Source organism: Leptopilina heterotoma, unplaced genomic scaffold (assembly GCF_015476425.1).
Source record: "Leptopilina heterotoma isolate Lh14 unplaced genomic scaffold, ASM1547642v1 Lhet_228, whole genome shotgun sequence".
Taxonomy (NCBI): Eukaryota; Metazoa; Arthropoda; class Insecta; order Hymenoptera; family Figitidae; genus Leptopilina; species Leptopilina heterotoma.
This window is the reverse complement of record NW_025110946.1, coordinates 1,060,570-1,087,699: the sequence shown is the minus strand read 5'-3', so window position 1 is coordinate 1,087,699 and position 27,130 is coordinate 1,060,570. Positions and strand designations below refer to the sequence as shown.

The window sequence follows — 27,130 nt, the reverse complement described above, 5'->3', positions numbered from 1 at the left end:
ATTTTTATTAGAAAATTCTAGAAGAATTCAATTATTTAAATTGAAAAACAAATAATTTATTGAATAATTGAATGTTTGTTAAAATTGAATTCTCATAAAGAATTTTATCAACAAATTTTTAAATAATTGGATTCTTTTAACAAATTTTAATAAAATTTTTAAGAATAATTACTTTTTTCGAGTAATTCGATTAAAATATTGTATCAAAAATAATTAAAATCCTGCGATGAGTTTTAGGGGAGCGTGGGGGAATTGGAGCCCCTTAAGGAAAATTATTTAAAAAACAACTTATCTTTATAATAATACATTGGTTTCGTCATTTTCTACTCATTTCGTTATTTATCTTTAATTATGTTTAATTAGAAACTTAAAAAGAGAAAATAAATTGAAAAAAAAAATTTTCAAAAAAAAAATACATTTTTTGCCATCACCTAATTTGTTGGGTATTGGGAGCTTTCACTTGAAATTTAAAAAATTTTTATTTTTTAGGAATATTTTTTGTTTTTTAATAGAAAAAAGTGTTAATACTTACAATGAAGCAAAAACTTTAGACTTCGAATAAATTTTTTCCTAAATTATAATTTAATACAAAATTTTTGAAAAAAAATTAAATTTTTCATTTTTTCCACTAAAAATTATTTTTTAATTAAAAGTTTGTTCATAAGGTGATATCTTTTACAATTTTCAAAGAAATAACGAAAGCCGTAACATAGTAAAGAAAATTCTTTGGGCTGACACTAATTCTCCCATTACCCCACAGAATTCTTACAGGCCACAATTTGAATAAGAAATTAAAAATATAAACAAATTTTATTATTACCTCGATTTTTATACAAGTATACATATCTACACATATTCACCTATAATATAATGAAAAACAGAACTAAATAATACGATTTTAACTACTTATGGTGATGTTTAGAAATATTTTGCATTTTACAACGAAAACTCAAAAAATACATTTTCCCTTGTCTTTACTAAAAATTTGTCAAGAATGTAATTGTTTGTTTTGGAATGATATAAACAAAGGTTGTAGAAGATTTTCTAGACATTACAGCGAATTTGAAGGCTTTTAAGTACGTGAAATTTTAAAAGCTCCCATTACCCGCAAGCTCCCCTATTATTTATGAAAATAATTTAAATTTTCCCAACAATTTTATTAAAATTTTTCTAAAATAATTGAATTTCGGAGAAGAATTTTAACTTGAAATTTTGATAAGAATTTTTTTTTAATTTTTGAACATAATTGAGTTTCTGCAAATAATTTTATTACTTTTGAAAATAATTTAATTTTTTCAACATATTTTATTCAAGCCCGTGTGGAAATTTTCTAATGGCCCTTTATTGGTTCTACCTAGATTTCCCCTTTATTAACTTGGTCCTAGCTTGTTTATCCTTGTAGGCCCTAGGTTGAAACGTCACGCTCTTCTAGCCTGGTTCTACCTAGAGAATCTAGTTAGGCCCAATAAAAGGAACAGTTTAATTGGCGTTTCAAACAGTTCAAGCAGCGCCACTGTTGGAACTAATATATGCAGGACAGCTGGTCTATGTTTCTGTTTGTTTACTTAAACTTTGTAATGATTTTAATAAAATAATTTATTTAATTGTATAATATACAGTTTATTTATTAAAATAATTATAAAGTTTATAAGTAAACAAACAGAAGCATAGACCAGCTGTCCTGCATATATTAGTTCCAACAGTGGCGCTGCTTGAACTGTTTGAATCGCCAATTAACTATTTAAAAAAAATTATTTATTCTTATTTATTATTTATTATTATTGAGATTCATTATTTCAACTTTTTTTTACCTACTTTTGTTATCATGTAATTTATAATACTTAATTCCTATATACTAACAGAGAAAAAATCCCCACACGTTGGGAGTTGAACGCACGACCCTAACATTCGTAAACCGATAACCTAACCACTTAACCACGCTCGCTTGGTACGATGTGTTGCATGATACTTCAGGTTATTCTTGTCATCATAAGTCATATGAACTATTCCATTATGAATGCCTCAAAATAATAAAACTGAAGTCAGTAACATATTTTCGTTGACGCAAAATGAGAAAAAAATTTTTTTAAAGATCGAGATGCAAATAATTTCTGATAAAAAGAACTTAATTGTTCTTTTCATTACATCCTGCATAGATTTTTAATCCAATCGGGGACGGAAAGTCAATTGTTATTTAAAAATTGAAGTTTTTATCTCCTTTCGTCGACGTAAATGTTGCAAACTTCAGTTTCATTCAACAAAATATGATTTTAACAGAAGTTAACAAATCCGTGAACGGTTTTAAAAATTTAACTTGAAAAATATATTGTAATGAAAATTTTAATTGAGTTAATTAACTGAAGCTTAAATCAAAGCTCATGAAACTTTAAATAAATCTTTAATGTCAGCAGTTTTTCAATGTTGGGCGCAAAAGTTAACTGAACATTGCATGAAGTAAAAATTTTTTTTAATTTAAATGAATTTTTTCTTTAAAGGAGGAAGTTTAAAGAAAATTTTAAAAAGTTTTGAAAAACTTAAAAAATTAAAGAAAATTGTAAACATTCATGCAATGTTTAGTCAACTTATGCGCCCAACATTGAAAAACTGAAGACATTTAAAGATTTATTTTAACTTTCATAAGCTTCGGAACTAAGGATCCCTGTAAAAAAAAAGTATTGGGAGGTACGGGATTCCGTATTGCAAGTGCCAACCTGCCAATGCGGTATTCGCGAAATACCGCATTGGGTGTCGTGGTGAATACGGAAATCAAGGGGTCCCAATGCGGTGCAAGTTTTAAGCTTTAAAAAAATCGAAAATACGTGACAGGAGGAAATAATTAGTGTCAGTGGAGAAATATGCGAGTTAAAGGAATGAGAAAATAATAATAGTGAGTGTAAAAATGAAACTTTAAGAAAAAAAGGTAAGTTGAACTGTCAAATATGAGTCCAATGCGGCGTAGGCTGCTTTCAATGCGGTACACAATCGGTACATAGTGCAAGTCGCCAGTAGAGGGCAGAAGCAAGCAGAGCAAATCGAGCGAACACAGTGGCCCAGCTGACATATGATTTGCATTACATTACTTTCCAATTTTTTATTTTATAACCACGTTTCTGCATGAATCTAAACAATATTTTCGATTATTGTAATTTAGAAGATGCTTACCAATTGTACGTTGGCAGATTTAGTGAAAAGTGTCTGTGTACGGAGACAAATGTGTTAGAAAATGTTTGTTTACCTATTTCACGCCATTCAAACCAGTCAAAGTTGCTTTTGCTGTGGCGCATTGAAATCAGCCTATGCCGCATTGGGCCCATATTTGACAGTTCAACTTACCTTTTTTTCTTAAAATTTCATTTTTACACTCACTATTATTGTTTTCTCATTCCTTTAACTCGCATATTTCTCCACTGACACTAATTATTTCCTCCTGTCACGTATTTTCGTTTTTTTAAAGCTTAAAACTGGCACCGCATTGGGACCCCTTGATTTCCGTATTCACCACGACACCCAATGCGGTAATTCGCGAATACCGCATTGGCAGGTTGGCACTTGCAATACGGAATCCCGTACCTCCCAATACTTTTTTTTTTACAGGGATATGCTGTAAATATACTGGTGGCCAAAGAGAAATCAACATAACCTTTAAATTCAACTGATAAATTAGTAAATTTGACTATGTCATATTTTTATACAACAGATTGAATCAGTAACTTATATTTTACTAATCGAATCAGTAGCTTTCTACTAATTATTAGTAACTCAATTCTGATAATAGCAATTAGTAGAATTCTATTGATAATCTGTCAAATTTTACAAATGAAAAGTTAAAGGTAAACATTTCAGTTCAATATTGTCTCAATCTTATATGAGATGTTTAAATATTACTTCAAATTACACATAAAGAATTACTGATACATATTTTTAAATATATTTATAACTTAGGGGAGAGTGGTCCTAAGTTGGCCGCCTAAGCAAATTGGTCGAAAATAGTAACAAAATGAAATTTAATCACTTCGGCAAGTATATATTAGTGTTCAGAGATCGTTTTGCTATAATTTTGTGGTATTTAGAACGTTATAGAATGACTTTTGTAGTCTTAATACAATAAATCGTGAAAAGCTGCATTTTGGACATTTCAGAAATAGCGGTCCTAAGTTGGCCACCCCCTGGTCCTAAGTTGGCCACCACTTTTTTTCGCTTGAGTATAAGAAAGAAATGCATATTCTTTTCAATTACGCAGAAATTTTACAAATTTGATACATTTAGGAGAATAAAAACGCATTATTTAACTATTTTTGTTTAGAAAATGAAACAATATTTTATTTCATTTATTTACTGTGGTGGATGGCTGTAGAGACAGGCGTTTTTGTACTTCATTTTTTCTAATGTTTTTTAAACCATTTTTTTTGTTTTTTGTCTTTGTTTAATTCCTACGTTACACTTTTACGGTCTTTCTCGTGATAAAAAACACAAAAAAGAAATAAAACATAAATAAAAACAAACAAAAACAATAGGTGGCCAACTTAGGACCACTGTAGATTTTTACAAGTTTCAAATTATTACGCTAATAAAAAAAATTTAATTAAAAAATCAACAAAACCTCTTATTACAACATTAAATAAAGGAACTAGCGCACACACTCATATAGAAATTTTTAATTATTTATCTCTTGTAGCTGCTCTCGAGAAAACAAGAAAAATCAAATTTTTTTAGTCGAAAACAATATTATTGTCCCCACAATGCGTAGAAGAATCTTAGATTATAATTAGGTCCATAAATTATATCATGGTTTATCAATATATCATACCACAAAATTATAGATTCGTCCAGTATACCATCTCTGAGAAATGCAGGGTGGCCAACTTAGGCCCACGGCCAACTTAGGACCACTCTCCCCTATAATCTAACAAGAAGTTCTAGCTATTACCAAGCTAGGGCCAGGTTAAGGTACATTCCAAGCTAGGACCATTATAGACCCAATAATCAATATTAGCAAACCTTGGCAATTTCCACACGGGAGTTTATAAAAAAATAACTGAATTCTGTGAAGAATTTTATTTATTTATATAAATAATTGAATTCTTGCAACGAATTTTATTCAAGTTTATAAAAATAATTGAATTTCGGTGAAGAATTTTATTATTTATAAAAATATAATAATTGAATTCTTGAAAACAACTTTGTTAATTTTTTTTTAAATAATTGAATTCTTGCGACGAATTTTATAAAAATCTTTTTAAATAATTGATATTTTTCGAAAAATTTTACAACTTAAACTTTTAACTAAAAACTTTAAACTTTAAACTTTAACTTTTAACTTAAATTTTACAATTTTGTATTTTAAATAATTGAATTCCTGTGAAAATTTTATTACTTATGAAAATAATTGAATTATTTCGAAGAAATTTATTAATAATTTTGTAAATAATTGAATTCCTGTGAAATTTTGCAAAAGAATTTATTAAATTTTTTTAAAATAGTTGAATTTCGATGAAGAATTTCATTGTTTATAAAGATAATTTAAATTTTGAAAGGAATTTTCTTTTTAATGTTTGAACATAATTACATTCCTGGAAAAATGTTTATTTTTGAAAAGAATTGAATTCTTGGGAAGAATTTTATTAAAATTTCTTAAATAATTAAATTTCTTTGAAGAATTTTATTTTTTACGAAAATAATTGAATTCTTTCGAAGATTTTACGAAAATAATTTTATTCTACGACCAATTTTATTATAATTTTTCAAATTTATAAAGCATTTTATCGAAATTTTTTCAAATAATTGAATTCTCAAGAAAAATTTTATTATTTATAAAAATAATTGATTTGCAGCGAAGAATTTTATTTAAATTTTTTTTAAATAATTGAATTCCCATTAAAAAAATGTATTGTTTATGAAAATAATTGAATTCTCAAGAAGAATTGTATTGGAAATAATTGAATTGTATATAGGACAATTTTATTAAAATTGCAAGTTTATTAACTAAATCTTGTAAAGAATTTTGTCAAATTTTTTTTAAATAATAGAATTTTTAAAAGAAATTTATTTAAATTTTTCGAAGTAACTGAATTTCTTAGAACTACTTTTTTCAATTCTCTGAATATATTTGAATTCTTTGGAGAAACTTCATTAAAAAATTTAAAATTATTGAATTGGCGCGAAGAAATATATTAAAAAAATTGGTATGTATTTGAATTCCTGTGATATTTTTATTAAAATTTTGTTTCAATAATAAAATTCTTTTGTAAAATTTTATTAAAATAGTAGATATTAAAAATAATTGAAATGAGGAAAATTTTTGAAAATAATTGAAATTTTGACAAGAATTTTATTAAATTTTTTGAAAATAATTGAATTCAGAGTTTTCTCATGAATTTTAAAAATTCAATTTTTTCCAGTAGGTACTTTTACTAAAAATCCCTGACTTCCCTGACCTGTGGCAACCCTGTTAAAAAATCACAAAAAATTGCCATGTTAATTAAAACTTAAAACTAAGATTATTAGTTGTTTTAATTACAACAAAGTTATAGTAAACGAATAATTTAAAGTGAAAAATTTGAAGCACTTTTGGAAAATTGCGATTATCTTCTAAAATACAAACTAATATACAAAAAATGGGTCCTTTTCATGCGGACGCACACATAGAATAATAAACTAAATGTATGAAAACGAATGTATGAAATAATTGTAATGGATAATTTTCAGAGTACAAATCTCCGCAGTATGAACAACTAGGATTTGACCTTGTGAAAGATCGATTGGTATCTCTTGGTTATCCTCGTGAAATCAAAGAGTTTGAGTATGATCCTAGTTTTCCAGTAAGAGGATTATGGTTCGATACGCTTTATGGCAATCTTCTTAAAGTTGACGCTTACGGGAATATTTTAGTCTGCGTTCATGGATTTGAATTTTTAAAGCAGTGAGTATTATTTGTACATAAAATAATTCTTCATGTATTATGAGATGCTTTAGAGCATCTCTTTGTGTAGTTTTCTTATACCTATACTGAGTCATTTTTTTTCTTCATTTTTTAACGCTGCTCTCATGATTTCTTAATCAATGACGTGACAAAACAATGTTCTAAAAAAGTTATATTTTAAAAACAATAAAAATTAGTCACTACATTAAAATTCAAAGAGGAATATTTTACATATTATACTTATATTTTTTCATCTTTATTAAATTACAATTTTTATTTAATTCTTTTTGTGAATAATTTTGCTAATGAAAATATTTTAGTTCCCAGGTTTATGAATTATATCCGAACAAATTTCTACAACTGGACGAATCGAGAGTTTTTGTTCTCAATACTCTGTTTAATTTGCCAGAAACATATTTGCTGGCATGTTTAATAGATTTTTTTACAAATTCACCACAATTCACACGTGAGAAAACGGGAGTTAAAGAGGGTGATTTGACAATGAGTTTTAAGAGTATTTTTCAGGATGTGAGAAATGCAGTTGATTGGATACATTATCAAGGCGATTTGAAAAGTAAAACAATTAAAAATTTAGATGAATACGTTAAGAAAGATATAAGGCTGCCTATGTTCTTGGCTCGAATTAGAGAAAGTGGAGCCAAAGTTTTCCTCCTCACGAATAGTGATTATGTTTTTACTGATAAAATAATGACGTACTTGTTTGACTTTCCACATGGCGCGAGGGTAAGAGTATTTTTTGTTTTTTTTATTTATTTTTTTTAGACCAATGTTTATCAAATTCTGTTTATTTTATCCTAGTCGGACGAACCTCATAGAAATTGGAAAACATACTTTGACACAATTGTCGTTGACGCAAGAAAACCATTGTTTTTTGGAGAAGGGACGATTTTGCGACAGGTTAATACAAAAACCGGCGCTTTGAAATTGGGCACTCATAAAGGCCCTCTACACACGGGTGAGTGAAATAATTATTATTAAACAATGTTAGTTAGTATAAAGTAGAAAGATTAATTATTAATTTAGAATAACTTCTGTAACGATAGCGTTTAAAATCTAGTGTGAGAAATTATATTTCGTACAGACAGTATATCTATATATACTACAGCACGTTCAGCCTGCTAGTCGCGAAGAGAGTAGCCACCGCGCACATACCGCGCGTCACGGCAACGTCACGCTCCCCACCGCGAAACTTACCTGGATAGCGACCAGACTTCTATATACTATGCTCGCACGGACAATTTCCTCAGTTCGCCGTCGAACTGACTCGGGGCTTGCTCCGAGGAAGATCGACGACAACTCTCTCCTTCTTTTCTCTCTTTCCTTTCTACCTGGTGCAAGCAGGCGGTATCTCAGGTACAACTGGGGCTGCTAGCTTGCACTAATTCTTTCTCTCTACCTGGAGCGAGCAGGCGGTATCTCAGGTACAACTGGGGCTGCTAGTTTGCACCACTTCCTAGAGGGATCTGCACTCGAGACTCAGGTACAACTGTGCAGTAGTAACACCCCTTGATACTCCGTCGCTCCATTCTCACACCTTTCTTGCCATTGTGAACCAACCCTGTGGTGAAGAGGTACAACTCGACCTCCACAGAGTTGATGCACTAGGTAGATTCTTCAACCCAAGGTACATCTTGGGGGAAGATGAAGCTTGAACAGAGATTTAATTATTTCGGTATATTTTCCTATTGGATAAGAGGGTCAGCGAGCATACTGGCTTTTAATCGACACGATTTCTCCCTAGTTTTATTTTGTGAAATCGTCCCCACTAGAGTGCACAACCTATGTAATCGTTCAATATGAAAATCGGGAAGTAAATTCATGACTAACTTCGGGAATAATTAAATCTAGTAAAGCGTAGCTCGTTAGTAAAATATAATAACGTAACGTATGTAGAACTCGGTAAATACGTAATAAGTGAGACGTTCAATAGTGAAACGGTAAACTAATATGAGTCACTATTCTCGGTAATAAATTAGCGAACGATATTTTATTACTAGTATTTCTACGATTTATTTTGTTAATCTAAATTTATTTTGTTTATGATATTTTGTTATTCTTTTATTTGTTACTAAAATATACTTTCTTACGAAGGTTTAATTAATGCCTTATTAATGACTACACCTTACTCTAAATGATAGTATAATACGGTCCTAAACTTAAATACTGTTTTGATAAAGATTTAAAGACTAATTTGCTAAAATTAACTAAACCAAGTACCCGGACTCCATCCGGCGAGCTATTCTTTTGGCAATTAAAATCATGATCATTACACTTCTAATCAAGTTTCATTTTAAAAAACTTTTTTGCAACACTAAGGAAAAATGTAATTTTTCTAAAAATTTAAAATAAAATAAACAACATTAATTTTCATTAATGGTTAACATGAATAAAATAGAATTTATTTCATTGATGTTGCAAGTTGGTTTTACATCTAACTTTAGCAGCCATATTCCAACATATTACTTAATCTTGGTTAACATATTTTACTTGAATTTTAAACAAGAAAATTTTTCTTTTTGCATTTTTGTTGTGTCTACAGTGCTCGAACTAGGTCCATAAATCCCGTAACAGTCCGTAACTTTGCTTCAAGTCCGTAAAAGTCCGTTTTTTTGAAAAAAGGTCCGTAAAGTCCGTAATTTTTTATTGAAAAACGATGAAAAGTCCGTAAATTGTACGATATAGGGTAACTGTACCAATTGTCGAGGGTTTTAGGCAACATGTGACTTTGACATTTTTTTTCTCGGAAGTAAATGCACTTTAAAATTTGATTTTTGTATATTTGGACGAAGGATCTAATAATGTTTAATATTCATATTTATTTTTTTAATATAAACTAAATTGTTAAGCAAAAAATATATTTAAAAGTCAATCGAGCAAAAGCACCATTTGTCGATGGTCTTGTGCTAATTTCTCGAGGGTCTGTTCCAATTGTCGAGGGTATGACATTTTTAAACATATAACCCAATATAACCTAACAATTAACCTGTACAGATATCAGAAAATCGAGTAGATATTAATTTTTTCGATAAAAATATTATAGAACATTACCAGAAAACAAATATATTTATTTAACTATAATTGAATAATTTATAATATCGATATAAAACATTTTTATAGTAGATGATACAGGACAGAAAATTATTTAACTGTTTTTTAAACTTTTATAAATAAGTTAATTAAAATTAATCAATTTTGTTAATCAGACATTAATTGAAAAAATAAATTAATTTAAGTCACATTAAATTTGTAAACGAAAAAAATAAACTTTTATTACGAACTGTAAATATAATGGTTAATTATAATTAAACTATAGTACAAAATTTTTTAGTTTTAAATAATGCATTTTTTTATTAATTTTTTTTCCCTCTTCCTCGTTTTTTTGGTTGATTATTTTCTGTTGGTTGTAAATTTTTGGAGCATTTTTTTTCTTTTTCTCTGTACCTATAAATGTTTGGCATTTATGTTTGACCCCAGTAAACGAAAACTAATTGAAATGAATTAAAAAGAATTCACAAAGAGCTTTCGTGAATCCCGCTTTGTGACAAATACGAATTGGAGCCATGATGCAATTTTCCTGAATTCGTGAAACTGTATTGAACTTCCGAACCTTCTATCCGTACCAATTCACTGGACAAGTTTTGAGCCTTTAATTTTTTTTCAATTCGTTAGCACGAATTCAATGCATTCCTTGGCCATTTCTTTCGAATGCGAATTCGTTTGGACAGATTGGTACATATTGAATTAAATTCAATTGAATATACAAAGAGCTTGAGTGAATCCCGCTTTGTGACAAATACGAATTGGAGCCTACCAAAAATGTTAATTCGTTTCAATTCATTTGAATTAGTTTTTTTTTACTGGGACGTTTAGTAAATAAACACTTAACCATCGATAAATGGTGCATCAGCGAAAAAAGTGACTACACCAATTTTCGAGTCATTACCTCGAAAAATGGAACTGTCAAAAAAAAGGAACCAAATACCGATGATTTGCTTTTAAAAAATATTAAATATTTTTTTTAACAAAAAAACATGCATACAAAATTAATTTAGTTCGTGTACAAAATTATAATAATAATTTTGTACACAAAAAGTCATTATAAATACGTTTAATTTGCATTTCTAAAAATCTGTTTTAATCAACCAGAAGTATTAAGAAAATGGAGATTCGTGTAAATTTTACAGCAGTGAATTATAATATTAATTAAATAATTATTTTAGTAGAATCGCTACGAAATTTGTATATATAAATATACAGTTGAAAATACAAAGATTATTTAGAAATTTTTTTTGTTCTTAAATATTATATATTATACTATTTATCTAAAAAAGAAAATTATTATCCTCGACAATTGGAGCACCCTCGGCAATTGGTGCAGTTACCCTACTTCTCCGAAATCCAATTTTATTCAAAAATTTTAATAAAATTCTTGGCAAAATTTCTATTATTTTCCAAAATTATCCTCAATTCAATGATATTTAATAGGTATCTACTATTCTAATAAAATTTTCAAAAACAATTCAATTATTTAAAAAAAATTTAATAAATTTCTACACAAACCTTTAATTATTTCCAAAAAGTAATAAAAATTTCAGTTATTTCATTATTTACACATTTTTTTATAAATTTCTTCCCAATAATTCAATTATTTTCATAAATAATAAAAAATTCTACAGGGATTCAATTATTTTCGTAAATAATAAAATTCTTTTTAGGAATTCAATTATTTTCATAAATAATAAAACTCATTGCAGAATTTTAATTATTTTTAATACAATTTTAATCAAAATCCTCGAAAAATGTAATTATTCTTAAAATTTTTATTAAAATTCGTCGACAGAATTCAATTATTTAATGATTTGTTGATAAAATTCTTTAACAAAATTGAATTTTAAAAAACATTCAATTATTCAACAAATTATTTATTTTTGTACTTAAATAATTGAATTCTAGTAGCATTTTCTAATAAAAATTGATTTGAAAATGAATTTTAGTTAAAATCTTAGATAATAATTGAATATTAAGAGCAATATAGCGTAAATTTTTAAAAATAATTAAATTTTGAAATTAATTTTTTTGAAAAAGTTTTCGAAAAATTGAATACTGTAAGGGGCCGTCCATATACCACGTGGACAGTTTTTCAAAGATTTTTGACCCCCAACTTTAATTATTATAAAACATGAAGACATTGATTGCTCCGAGTCGAAGACTCGGAGTGATCGATATTTTCATGTTTTATAGTTTTGAAAAATTTTAATTTATAATTTTAAGTAAAATGTTCTCTTATTTGACTCGGACTGGTATTATCAGTATTATCAGTATTATCAGTATTATCAGTAATTGATCTGTAAATGGTCCGTAATTTTTCATTTTTGATCCGTAAAGTCCGTGTTTTAAAATACTTTCACTGGTTCGAGCCCTGTGTCTAGAATTAGCTTTAAAATGCTAAAAATTAAAAATAATGTTGCATTCTCATTTTTTAATCTTCAAAAAAATTTTATTTTTTATTAAGACGTAATACCGCCATCATTTCTTATGTAAAATACTAATTATATATCTTAAGAAATTAATTTAAAAAACTACAAAAATACATAAATAATACATAAAATAATTTGGGATTAAAATGTTATATTATTAAATTAATAGGTACTTTGTCCAGAATAGTTTTTATTTAAATCGAGTCTGTTTTTGTGTTTCTATTATTTTTACAAGAAAATTAAAAAAATTATTTAATTTTCTCTAATTCACATTAATAATTTCTTTTTAATTTTTAAGGAATAGCTAATTTATAGAATAGTGTATAGAGGTATTTTTGTGGTTTGAATAATTTAAAGTTTGAAATTATTTGAAAATTCAAAACTCTTTTTTTAAAAATACAATTTAAAAACAATTAAATTGTTTCAAGGTGTCCAAATAAATATATAAAAAAAATTCTAATTCACTTTCAATTGCAGGTGAGGTTTATTCAGGGGGTTCATGTGACGTTTTCACAGAAATGATTGGAGCTAAAGGTAAAGATGTCTTGTACGTAGGTGATCATATATTTGGTGACATTTTAAAAAGTAAAAAAATTAGGGGTTGGAGAACATTTTTGATAGTTCCTGAATTGGTCCAAGAACTTCACGTTTGGACTGACAAATGTCAACTATTCGCTGAACTACAAAGTTTGGACGTTATGTTGGGAGAAATGTACAAGTAAGTAAAATAAAATAAATATTGAGACGAATAGAATTTTTAGTTAATAGAAAATTATAAAGAATTGAGTTAAATAAATAAATTTGGCGAAAATAATATTTTAAAAGAAACAAAACACGCTGACGACAGTTAATTTTTATGAAAACTGTTTTAGTGTTTTTCTTAAAAACAAGAACTTTTCTTTTCCAGAAATTTAGACAGTAGCACCAAAGAAAAACCTGATATTTCAAAATTAAGAGCATCAATAAGAGACGTGACACATAAAATGGATTTAGCTTATGGAATGATGGGATCGCTTTTTCGAAGTGGCAGCAGGCAAACGTTTTTCAGTAGTCAAGTTGTCAGATATGCAGATCTTTACGCTGCCACATTTTTAAATTTAATTTACTATCCTTTCTCGTATATGTTTAGAGCGCCTGCTATGCTTGTAAGTATTTTTTAATTAAAATTACAAAAAAATATTTTTTTCCTTTTTACTTAAGTTTTCTTTATTTCGTATTTTTAAATTTCTAGATGCCCCACGAAAGTACAGTTGCTCATGAACAACGATTTGTTATGGAGACACCAATGATTAGTCGAACACGACCTTTTAAACTTCCTGATGAGGAGGAAGAGCACAGCCGAATAATAACTGTAAGTTTTTTCATTTTGCAAAGTTAAAACGAAAATAGTTTTTAAATATATTAAAATCATCCCTAAAACTTTTAGAAAACTTTAGAAGTAGAGACGAACAATATTCAAATTCCACACGCTAGACCAGAAACTCCAAGGAATGTTACACACACACATGATGAAGATTGCAGTGACGAGGATAGTGATTCTCAAAAACAGGGAGTGCAAGAAAAAACTCAAAAGGAAAAAGAACCTTAAATTGAATAATTCCAACTAATTCTCGATCAAAGAATTTTGCAAATTTGCAAAATTATTTTTCAAAACTCAAGGATTTTTACATCGAAAAATTCATTAACAGGTGTGTTAAGTATTAAAAGCAATGACAGTAGTTCGTTCACTTGTTAATGTTTTTATAAAATTTCAAATATACTGTTAAGGTTAATCAAAATTTATTTTATACTTATCCATATATAGAATCTTTTTATTATCATTATTAATATAAATGATTGTCAATGTATTTGTTCAAATTCATATTTTTTAAAAAATCTTCTCAAATGAAAAGATAATTTCTATAGCATTTTGTTTTCGTTCCAAGTGAAATTTCAAGGAATTAATCTATAATTTTAAGTAAAGTTTAAAAGATATAAATGTATACATTTATTGAAAAAAAAACATTTTATCGACAATAATATAAACAATATTAAGAAAATTATTTGCAAATATTTTATTAATTTTATAACTTTCTTTGGCATGTTTATTCTATTGTTGTTAAATAAAGCGCTATGTAGGAAAATTTAAAATTTCAAAATATGTTTTCTGTCAAAAATGTTTGGCACTTATTTAATTTAAAATGTGTCAATGCCTTTAATCGATAGTGATTATTATAAAATGAAAGTTCAATTTTTATTATTCTCTGACGAATGTTCAATGAATTTTGTATTTGCACAGTAGAGGAAGAAAATGTTTTTTAATACATATATTAGGTGATAAATTGTCTACTATTACATAATAATTAAAATAATTTATTAATTGTTGTGTAATAATAAATTAGCCGTTATTATGTAAGTGAGAAATTTGTCATTATCATTACTTAATGATAGTTAAGAACTCATTGTAAATCAAAGATACTGCGAGACTCATTTTATATAGAAAAAAAGAAAAATTATAATTTTAGAAATTTTTATAAATAAATTCTCTAAGAGATTTTGTAACTTTTTTGAAACTAAAATGGAAGGTTTATAAAAAATTTTCTTGCTTATAAGTTTTCAAATATAATTAATCTGAAATTTTATATATGCAATTATGTATGTCAAGAACTATTATAAAAAAATTTGCGATCTTGAAAAACTTGAGTATCTTTATTCTATAGAGGGCGCTTTGCCTATTATTAAAAATTATTTCCATATATGGTTACCACTATAACTATAACTCTAACTACTGTAAAAAAGTCAAAAGTGCAAAAACTGTTAAGCTTAATATTATTAGTCTACCGTCAAACAGGGCTATTTTGGGCACCAAATAGCTATTTTTTAACTCAACGATTTATTAAAATTCAAATTATTATAAAAGAAAAAAAGAAAATCAAGCATTTGATATACACTGGAACTCCCAAAAGAGTCTTATGTGATTCTCTTGGAGAGTGACCTTGATGCTGCAAAAATGTAAAAGATGAAGAGTATATTAACCAGAATTTATATACCTAATTATCGTTTCAAATAACTTTTGAACAATGTGATTTAATTAATTTAGAAACAGAAATTTTCAAATAAATAATTATTTGCAGTTGGGAAATACGTGTTTCCATTATAACAGAACTTTAATAAACAATACATACCTATATATTAGTTTTCTAATGAAAAATTAATAATTTTTTTTTATAAAAAATGTATTGTACAACATTATATTCTATTTTAGTTACAAAAAATATGTCAAAAAATATGTACAAAAAATATGTCGTGCCCAATAAATATAGCCCTCTGGATGTGGCTATTTTATGCATTGAAGTTTGTTTTTTTATAATGTTGAGTAAACATTTTTTTGATCATTTCTGCTTTATTAATTCATTTTTGTAGATATTCCAGAGTAAATTAAAAAAAAGCTGATAAAATTTTTTTAGAAGAAATTTTTAAAGAAATAATTATTTATGGCACATAACTGAAAAAATAATTAGAATTAAATTTTCAATTTATACTATTTAAAAACATTAAAGTACCTATACAAAAAAAAACTTTAACAAATTTTGATACTAATTTCAAATTTGACATCAGATTTTCTAAATTCAAAATAGTTAATTAAACTTTCTTGTTGTACGAAAAAAATTGAATTTCGCAAAAATTATTATTTGATACTTTCACTTTCAAATTAAAAATAATTTTCATTTTTACAAAAATTGTTATTATTCTAAGAATATAAAAGGTAAAAAAATGATTATAGGGGAGACTGGGGCGAAAGGTTAAATTTTGCATAAATGATTTTTTTTACACAATATAATCCGCTTAGATGCAAATATTTATATATCAATATTGTAGGGCAACTTGTCCTCTACAACTTTCAATAAAAAAGTTTCTGATACTTTCACATAAAATACATGTTTTGTCCTTTTTTGAAAATTTTGTGGCTGGGGTTAAATGTTAAATTCTATTTCTAGCCTACTAAAACTATTTTCTGATAGGTGTTAAGTAGTAGATAAGTTAAAGTATACGTAAACAAGTAATTTAGTTAATAAAAGATCTGTGTTTATTTAACAAAAGCTTTAGAACAGTTATAAAGTTAATAAATTAAAATTTAAAAAAAAATTTTTTTTTTGGTTTATTTCACGTGAACGGTCTTGTTTTTTGACAGAGTAATTACCTAATGACAAATAAATAATTTTTAAACAAATAAACCCCAAAAAACAAAAAATGTAAAAAAAATTTTTTACAACATGTAAAAATAAATACATTTAACATTTCGCCCCAGGGTGCATTTTTGGCTTTAACAACAAATATAAAAAATCTGACTAAAGATATTTAGCCATTTAGCAAATACCTTTAGGTATCTCTTCAGGGGACTCAAATAAGGACCTGAAAAAATCGCGATGAGAATAAATTCAAAAAATATACTTAAAAGTTGATATTTTCTTTTACGAAAAAATTGTCAAAAGTAGAGTAAAAACAAACTTTAAATATGGACACCACAAAAATGAACAGAATGTCACATAAATCCGGACATTTATTTAGAGTGAAAAACCCTTCTATAATTAAAATTGCAATGCTCTAACTATTTCCGTTCAACAATATAAAATAATTTAAAAAAGATAAAATTAAATAACTTCTAGATTTTGTTTGAAATTTTAATAATTTTACTAAATAATTTTAAATATATTGATATAGATAATAATTTTTTGGAAAATAAAATATAAAGTATATGTAGTAAAAAACCTAACTTTAACTTCAATTAATTATTTAATTATAATATGTAATATAATATAATTATTGAAAAAAAATAATGAAAATGTGTTTCATTTTTTTTTGGAAGGGGCTAAAACAATTTGAGAATTTCAGATTTCTTATTGTAATATTGCTATTTTTTAATTGATAATTTTTAATTTTATGTTTTATCGAGTAGTATATAACCCACGCTTTGATATAAACAAAAAATGAAAGGGAAAATAATTTTATTTAATATTTTTATGTTTACTTTTATTATGTATTATTGGGTGAGATGGCCTTTAATGACTTTTATTTAAATTTTTTTATGTAAATTTTAAATGCTCAAGAAATATTAAAAAAAAAAACAAATAAAAAATGTCTGAGAACAAAATAATTGATCTAAATTGACACAAGAAACAGGCCTCGGAAATAGAAAAAAAGTCGAAAAAGTCGTTTAATTAAGTCAGTGTTGTCACAAAAAATTTTATTTTGTATTTCCCTGATTCTTCACTGATTTCCAAATTCAGTTAATCAAAACTCGAATAATTTTGCTAAATAAATATTTAAATACTTCTTATTTCTTTTCTCACGGGAAATAGAATTTTTTAAATTTCAACTTCTGAAATTCATCAATTTCTAAAAATTACAACAATAACTCTTCCAAAATTCAATTATTTTTCACAATTCTGAACTAAACTGTATCTCTAAATCAATTATCTATATTAATTTTTAATAATTTTGCGAAAGTTCTTCGAGAATTCAATTATTTCAATACAAAAATTCAATTTTTTATAATTAAAACTGTCCATTTTTATTTTAAAAGTATTAAGGTAGAATATTTTCAAAAATTTTAATAAAGAAATTCTTAAAATTAATATTTTTTAAATATTTCTAAATAATTTTTGAAAGACAATATTTTTAAAATTAAAATATGTCCAAAAAATTGAAATTTGGTAAAATCTTTAAAAAATAATTGAAATTTGATAAAATTTTTTTAAAATGATTAAGTTTTCAAAAAATATAAAAAAATAATCAAATTTTTAAAGAATTTTAATTACAAATGATTTCTCCGAAATTATAATAAGTCTAAAAAAGTAAATTTTAAATAATTTTAATTTACTTTGTTCGAAAGTAATTGAATCTTAAAAAATTATGACAAAACAATTCGAAGAATAAGTTTTTTTATAAATATTGTAATGTAATTTTTCGAAAGTAATTGAATTTCTAAAAAGAATTTTTGTATAATTTAAAAAAATATAATTAATTTTTTTGAAGAATTTTAATTAAAAATTTTGAATATGATTATTTTTTCCAAAATGTTAATAATGATTCTAACAAATTTTAATGTTATTTTTTGTATGTATTTAAATTTTTGAAAAAATGTAAACAAAAATAATTAAATTTTAAAAAATTAGAATGGAAAAATTCTGAAAAGGGTTGATGAAATTCTCTTTCGAAACTTGAATTTCATTTATATAGATTTTGTTAAATAATAATTTAAGTTTATGACCAAATAACTATAATATTAAGACCACATATTCTTGACATATTTTTCTTTATGGAAAAATGAAATAAAAATAATCGATTTTTTGGACCCAAAAATGTTACAAAACCTCTTAATATAAGCTGCAACTTTTTATTAGTTTCAATTTAAACAAAACTCATTAAATAATCAATAGAATTCTTCAAAATTGAAAAGAATATTTTTGTCAGTGACGATTGTACAGTTTTAAATATTGTAAATGCACAATGTAAGGTGCTATAAAGTTTTATTTTATTTTTAATAAATTCATGTTACCTGTAGAATTTAAAAAATTTATTTTAAACAAATGCGTAAATTAGTAAGTGAGAATTTTTTTTACTACGAATCAAAGCAATAAATCAGCCAAATATTCCTCAAATTCGTCTTCTCTTGTTTTTTCTTCTTCGGTTGGTATATTTTTCCAAATATCTGATTCGTTTTGATTCTCATTTGTTGTTAAGGTTTCCTTTGTCAATAAGGATTCTTCGGACGATGAACTTTCCGCATTATCTGTTTCTTTGACATCAGTTTCAATTTGACGCGATGGACCAGAATGATCTTGTGATATTGAGCAATGATGTAATCGTTTGAGTGATTTTTTTCTTTTAATTTCACGTTTTTTTGATCGATAATTTAATTGAACTGAGCATTCAGGACACAATCCTGTTTAAAATAATGTTTGTTAGAAACTAGCTAAAAACAAGCAACATCGTAATCACCAGATTAGTAGCGTGACCGACAGAATTACATCTTTGAAAATTTCATTGACTTTTGTTTGGACATTTCTTATAACTTTTAAACTCAGTAGCGTAATGATAGCATAATAAAAAATTTTTAAATTATTTTTAGTGCTTGAAAAATTGTTAGTCTCCCTTTTTTAAAGTTTCTGAAGTTCTCTCAATTTTAGAACAGGATGAAGGAAAGAAATCTAAAAAATCTTCTTTTTCAAAAATTCTTTCATGTTTCCAGCCAGAAACCCAAAAATTATCCCAGTAGAAAAATTAAATGTAATTAATTACATTTTCTGATGTTTCGTAATTTTACTGTTCTCCTGGCCAAAAATTTATTACAAACCTTCAAATGGGCGCGACTTCTTATCCCATATAGATGATTTACTAGAATAGGTATTTGCGAGATATTATTTTATTTCTCAAAACATCACTTTAGTATAATTTTAGCTCTAAAAAATAATTGTAAGACAGAATGCTTATAGGTAAATAATGTCTTATTAAGTAATGAATCATTAATCAAATTTTAAGTAAAAATACTTTTTAAACAACATAAGTCTTAATTGAAAGAATTTTTTAGAATAAGAATAATAATTAAACAAAAATATCTTTAAAACTAAAATAGATTTGAACGATATTTTATAGAAAAAGATTACAATTTGTAAAAAAATTTGTTAAGCAAATATTTAAAGTCTCAAATTCTTTGTTTAATAGAATATTTATGTGCCAATCTTTCAATTTTCAAAAAATCTTATTTATTGGAATATATATTTAAATAAACTTTTATTAATACAATGTATTATTTAGAAAAAATGATATATGAAAAAATGTATAATTTAATTAACTCTTGTATGACAAAAATTTTTCTTAGGCAAATGGTAATTTTATAGAATGTTAATTAAAAAGAATATTAATTTACAAGAAATGAAAGTGAAACGAATTCTAATTTAATAGAATACTTAAATGTCTGAATTATAATTTGGCAGAATGTCAAATCCAATGGATTTTATATTTGTAAGAAATTCAATTTGACATAATATCAATTTATAAGAAACACTTTTTCGTGGCGGCACACGTGTAGCATGGCCGCCATTACAAGACCAATGTATCATTGTTTACGTTTACAGCAGAGCGCGACGATGTTAAAATTGCTCTATTGTCTTTAATTTATTATCAAATAGCGAGATATTTTCCAAAAAACTTCCTAACATATTAATGAACATTTTTGTCGCTGAAAGTTTTCCGAAAACGAAAATTCGTCACTCAACTTTTTCAATTGAAAATAGGAGAATCATTTTTCCGACAAAATTATTTAAATAATTATTTACTTTGACATACAATTTTTTTTTAAATTTCCAAATATTGTTTCACTTTTGGAATAGTTTGAAGAATATTGTGTGTAAATTTCGTGGAAAAATATTAATATTTAACGAAGTAGTCACGAGTTGAAGTAAAAAATTCATTAAAATTTCTTAACTCAAAAAATCACGTTTTTTTCAATTTACGTGAAAACGAGAAATTATATAAAAAATTTTTATTAGAAAAAAAGTTTCGCCTTGAAATTCTGTACAAGAAACAATAATTTAAAATTCATTTTGAACAACTTCAAAATTTTATCTCCAGGGGCCAACTTATTTGCCGTGTGTTCGCGCGTGTGCCCTTTTAAGATCCGGAGCCTCAATTCTTAATTGTACGTCTCAATCTTAATCAGAGACCCTAAAAATACCCTGAATTAATCTTGATAGTATTTAGTAACAATTTATTATAATTTATTATAATATTATTCTTGAAAATAATTGAATTTCTGCAATAATTTGTAACTTTTCCAAAATTAAATTTTTTTTTTTCGTGTTTTTAACTAAAATTCTTCTATAAATCCATTATTTTTAATAATTTTTGAAAAAATTCATTCAGAATTTTCAAATTCATTTGTTCACAATTCAATTTTACAAAATTTCAATTATTCGTAAATTCTTCAATAATTCTTTAATAATTATATTCTTCAATTCTATTATATTCTTTAATAATTCTTCAATAATTTTTTATATTTAGAAAATAAAAACTTTAAATAATTTCAAAAAAAATCCGCAATTAAACTTTCTCAAAACAAATTAATTCTACAGAATTGTTAGTTAAAAATATGAAAAATTCAAATTTCAAAAGGTTTTAATGTAAAAGCTTTTTAAAATTCTATTATTTCTAAAAAATCACGCTATAATGCTTTTAATATTCAATTATTATCTCAAATTTTAACTGAAATTCATTTTTTAATGAATTTTTAATAGAAAATTCTACAAGAATTCAATTACTTAAATTACAAAATTATATAATTTATTGAATAATTGAATGTTTCTTAAAATTGAATTCTCATAAAGAATTTTATTAATAAATTTTTAAATAATTAAATTGTTTTGACGAATTTTAATAACATTTTTAAGAATAATTACATATTTCGAGGATTTCGATTAAAATTGTATTAAAAATAATTAAAATTCTGCAATGAGTTTTATTATTTATGAAAATAATTGAATTCCTAAAAAGAATTTTATTATTTACGAAAATAATTGAATCCCTGTAAAATTTTTTTATTATTTATGAAAATAATTGAATTATTGGGAAGAAATTTATAAAAAAAATTGTAAATAATGAAATAACTGAAATTTTTATTACTTTTTGGAAATAATTAAAGGTTTGTCTAGAAATTTATTAAATTTTTTTTAAATAATTTAATTCTTTTGGAAACTTTATTAGAATAGTAGATACCTATATTAAATATCATTAAATTGAGGATAATTTTTGAAAATAATTGAAATTTTGCCAAAAATTTTATTAAAATATTTTAATACAATTGGATTTTGGAGAAGTATCTAATTATTTCTAAAAATAATTGAAATTTTGACGAGAATTTAAAAAAAAACTTTGAACATAAATTAAATTTGTGTGATAAGAATTTACTTTTGAAAATAATTGAATTTTGCAATCATTTGTAATTTCTCTAAAATTCTCCAAATTATATCGTACAGTTTACGAACATTTCATCCTTTTTTAATAAAAATTACGGACTTTACGGGCCTTTTTTAAAAAAAAACGGACTTTTACGGACTTCAAGCAAAGTTACGGATTTTTACGGGATTTACGGACCTAGTTCGAACCCTGTAATTTTTTCAATTTTTTTGATCCCGAAAACAATTTTATACTTATATCTTAGTACTTTTAAACTTATATCTTATACGTATCTCAGTTATAAAAATACTATCGTGTTTTTTGCAAAATTATGCTAATATATGACTACATAATGTGTAATATTCAATTATAAAAAGTTTAAAAACATTCCATTAAAAACTACCTATAAAATTTGAAAATTTTTGAAAAAATGGAATATCTTCCGTTCTAATTAATATTTTTCAAATCTATAAATTTATAAACCTAATTTGGGCCAAGATCTAACACTCGGTCGAGTGTTAGATTTATTTATTAATTAATTAATAATAAAAAATAATATTATATTAATATTGTTGCTCAAAACGAAAAATGATGTGCGAAATTTAGAGTTCTAAGGAATGTACAGACAAAAGTCTAATTTATATATATATATATATATAAAAGGAACTTTTCTATTTTTTGAACTTACTTAATTTTACTAAAGCATTCTTTTTCTCTCCATGTTCCATATAACCAAAATTTACTTCCCATGATCGGAGTTGATATTTATTGCCACATTTTTTGTTTCCACATTGAAATTGACCTTTGCCTTCAATTACTTCTTTCTCTGTCCGCCATCGCAATGCTATCTGAATGCAATACACGAAATATAAATTATTAAAAAATTAACTAGATGAGCATTTCCAAGAAATCCATCTGTTCTCGCCCAGATACACAAATAAACGTAAAATAGGTATATATAATAAAATTAAAATAGTACCTTATTATATTTATAATGAGTCAAGTCGGAAATGCAATATTCCTTAAACAATTTGTCATAATACTTTTTAGCAAGACGTGCTTCCCATGATTCTGGTTCGTCTTCTTGATCATCATCTTCATCCCAGAGAAATTTATGATTTTCTCGAATTACGTCGAAATCATTTTTATCCCGTGACCTCGAAACAGACGTTGAAACGTCAAGAGCTGTTTATTGTAATTCAAATTTATAATTAAACTACCCTACCTTTTTGAAATGTAAAAAAATGAAAAAAAACTTACAACTTTATGTAAAGTACCTGTAATTGTATCGTCAAAAGAAAATAATTTTTTACAATAATACCTACATTATCAAATTATCAATGTATAATAAATATTTTTATGATACATTATTTTACGAATGCTGGAAATTGTTTAAAAATTAATTCATTTGAAAACAATAATCTAGAAATGTTGATGACAGTATTTTTAACGCTGTGTCTATTTCGCCCGCAAACGGGCGAAATAAGAGTGATGAATTATTTCGCCCGTCACTAAAAATACGTAGGTGGGGGACAACGGGCGAAATAAGAGCAATGAATTATTTCGCCCGTTATATAGTTATTCCTATAATACCATTGAAAAATTTTAAATTTTTAAGGTGAATGACAGAAATGAAAAGAAGTGTGTTCAAGTCAGGTTAGTAACCTTCACACCAAATTCAAATAATTATGTGTAGCTCATTTTTAAAAAAAGTACAGTTTCTTTATTTAAGTTTTAAAATGAATTTCACACTTTCACACTTTCTTTAAAAAAATGTTTTTGTCAATCAAAATAAAAAAAAATAAAATTATTTCTAAATTTTTCTTTCAAAAATAGTATCATAAAACTTATTTTCCAAATCTGAGTTAATATACTTTTGAACTGATTTGAACAAAAATAATAAGAATTTTCTAAAAATTAATGTTTTTAGTCTACATAGATAGGTAGAAAAAATATTAAAATACATAATCTAGTTTATTTTATAAAATATTATGTAGAAAATTACTAATGAGCACCAAAAATATTGATAAATAAAGAAACTTTGTGAATTATTATAAAAATTCACAACTTTTTAAGTTTTTAATTCAATCTTCACAAAAATATACAAGTGATAAGCTAACCTTTTTCCCATTAAAATTAATTAAAAAACCAAAAACGGGCGAAGCAATGTGTCATTGCTACTTCGCCCGTTTTACATATTTTTACTTATTTTTCATGATGGGCGAAATAATTTACTATTTTTATTTCGCCTGTTTCCCCCCCTACTTACTAATTTTTCATGACGGGCGAAATAATTCATCTCTCTTATTTCGCCAGTTGTCCCCTACCTACGTATTTTTAATGACGGGCGAAATAATTCATCACTCTTATTTCGCCCGTTTGCGGGCGAAATAGACACAGCGTATTTTTAAACCAAACGTATCTTCAATATTAAAAATATGTAATTGTAAATGAAATATAAAAATTGTAATTTTACCTTTTATGAAAAAGTTGATATTAAATAAAATATAGAATGGGGCTAATTTAGTTTAGTATAAAAATAAAATACTTAAAATATATAACTTTCGACTTACGTGTCTTCTTGAATGTCTTTTTTATAGCCTCCTCGAAAACGATAATAAAAATTAATTAGATTTTTATGTCTATCTAACACAGGTAAATCCTTATTAGCATCAAGTGTAACTTTTTCATTATGATGAAAATTAAAATTGTGGTTTTTATTGAGAGAACTATCAAATTTAGTTATCTCTTCATTCATGTTGATCGTTGATATTTGACGTAATATATAGAATATAACCTCAAAATCAAGAAACGTCTTTCTTTCTTTCTTTCTCTTGGTTTAATGGCCTCTGGTCCTTTAAAATTAAATAGGACAAATAGCCAATACAATTCACGTATTATATTCACGTATATTTATTTATTCACGTATATTATCACTTGGATAGGCTGTATTAGAATTAAGTTTGTAGTTGAACCAATGAAAGGCTGAATATTCCGTTAGTACAGTTCAGTTAACACACACAAATAACCGAGAATGTAGTTAGTCAATTATCACTGTGCCGGGAACAATATTTACAAACTTTCTTTCTTATGGTTTTTATGGTTTTAATGGCCTCTGGTCCCTTAAATAGGACAAATAGCCAATACAATTCACGTAAATATATATTATCACTTGGATAGGCTGTATCAGAAATTAAGTTTGTAGTTGAGCCAATGAAAGGCCAAATGTTCCGTTAGAACCGATTAACCAACGCACACAAATATCCGAGTATGTGTATCAATTATCACTGTGCCGGGAGAGATCCGCTTATTTGTGTTTTGGCTACCTGCTATGGAGACGCATGCATATCCCCTAAAGTCCAACGCACAATAGGTTCGCGAAAGTCGTTCGCGAACGAGACACATGAGATAGACAAGGACACAAATATATCTCTGTCCTTTTCTAACTCATGCTTTGCGTTCGCGAACGACTTTCGCGAACCTATTGTGCTTAGGCCTTAATCACCAAGTCGTCGAATGATCAAATAGTCGAATGCCAAGTAATCGAATGGACAAAACGTCGAATGCTAAAAACATCGAATGGACAAAACGTCGAATGCTAAAAACATCGAATCGGCATTTAGTCGAATGTTCAAAACGTCGAATGATTAAAACGTCGAATGCTAAAAACGTCGAATCGTCAATACGACGAATGTTCAAAACGTCGAATTATCAATTCGTCGAATGTTAAAAACATCGAATTGTCAATACGTCGAATGCAGGGTTGGGCGCGTAAAATACCTCAGGTAAATTACGTGGTTTTTTACGGTAAAATACAAGGTAAATTACTTGACTAGTTTTTGACACGAGGTAAATTACTGGAACATAACCTCCAAACTGTCAAACTAATTATTTAAAATTTAAATAAACCGATGAGCAAAGGTGGCAGGCATCGTTATATATCATTATACCCAACATTCTTTAATATTTTCTTGCAAATTAAGGAAGAATCCGACAAACAATCGGATATAATATAATTTTTTGTCAATAATAAACGATTTAAGTAACATAACCTAAAATTTAACAAATGTTTCTTATTGAGATCTGAAAAATTTGTCTTCTTATTTTAAATTACGAAATTATGACATTCACGGAAAAGTTCTTGGGCGAGTCGCTGTACCTGTTGTGGTGGCGCTGAGTGACCAGTACCTATGGTAAAGTGACAGCCCCATTTTGGTAGCTCATTTCACCCACAGAGACTGCTGCTTTCCTACTGTGGGGCGTCAGAGCTCTCTTGTGGGGCATCAGAGCTCTCTTTAGAGAGAAAGCAGAAAACCTTTTCTGTGGGAGGCGAGTGAGAGACGTCTGCTCGCCCAAAAACTTTTCCGTGTTGGAATAACTTTTATTTTAACTGTACATCAGATTCTTCCTTAATCTAAGGTGATTCGTGATTTTGTTTAATTTTATGTCTCTGCAACATTGTTGACAACAAAATGTGAGGTTATAAACGATTTCATTTGAACCAGGTAATTTCAATGGAGTTGAAGAAAGCCGGTTTTTCTCAAAAATATCGTTTTTTCTTGCCTTAGACAATGTGTAATAAAACACTTTTTTGTAATAAAAGGTTTTTAAATCTTAAATAATTACAGTGTTATTTATTAAAAACATAAAAAAATAGGACGTCAAACGGTCAAATTAAAAATAATAATAAGTCCGCCATATTGAACGTGTAATTTACAGTATTTTACAGTTTATTACGTAAAATACCTCGTTTGAGGTATTTTACGTAGAAAATCTAAAG

At 26.3% G+C, this 27,130-nt stretch overlaps 2 protein-coding genes across 8 annotated transcripts in view; one reads left to right on the top strand and one right to left on the bottom strand.

Moving 5' to 3' along the window:
- The window catches only part of LOC122502338 (cytosolic purine 5'-nucleotidase), a 46,218-nt gene extending 30,468 nt beyond the window's left edge, over positions 1-15,750 (top strand). For all 7 annotated transcript variants that reach the window (XM_043612330.1, XM_043612331.1, XM_043612333.1 and 4 more), the window contains 7 exons: positions 6,706-6,919; positions 7,240-7,663; positions 7,739-7,895; positions 12,895-13,135; positions 13,325-13,562; positions 13,649-13,768; positions 13,844-15,750. In XM_043612330.1, coding sequence (XP_043468265.1) covers positions 6,706-6,919; positions 7,240-7,663; positions 7,739-7,895; positions 12,895-13,135; positions 13,325-13,562; positions 13,649-13,768; positions 13,844-14,005 — 1,556 coding nt within the window. In that variant the 3' untranslated portion in view covers positions 14,006-15,750. The remainder of the gene's footprint in view (positions 1-6,705; positions 6,920-7,239; positions 7,664-7,738; positions 7,896-12,894; positions 13,136-13,324; positions 13,563-13,648; positions 13,769-13,843) is intronic.
- Positions 15,751-18,779: 3,029 nt separating this feature from the next.
- On the bottom strand, positions 18,780-25,630 carry LOC122502336 (protein FRA10AC1). Its single transcript, XM_043612328.1, has 4 exons — positions 24,924-25,630; positions 23,330-23,507; positions 23,039-23,198; positions 18,780-19,342 (listed from the first exon to the last, which is right to left on the bottom strand). Exons 1-4 carry the CDS (start codon positions 25,106-25,108, stop codon positions 19,026-19,028), a joined length of 840 nt encoding a protein of 279 aa, XP_043468263.1. The 5' UTR covers positions 25,109-25,630; the 3' UTR covers positions 18,780-19,025.
- Positions 25,631-27,130: the final 1,500 nt, after the last annotated feature.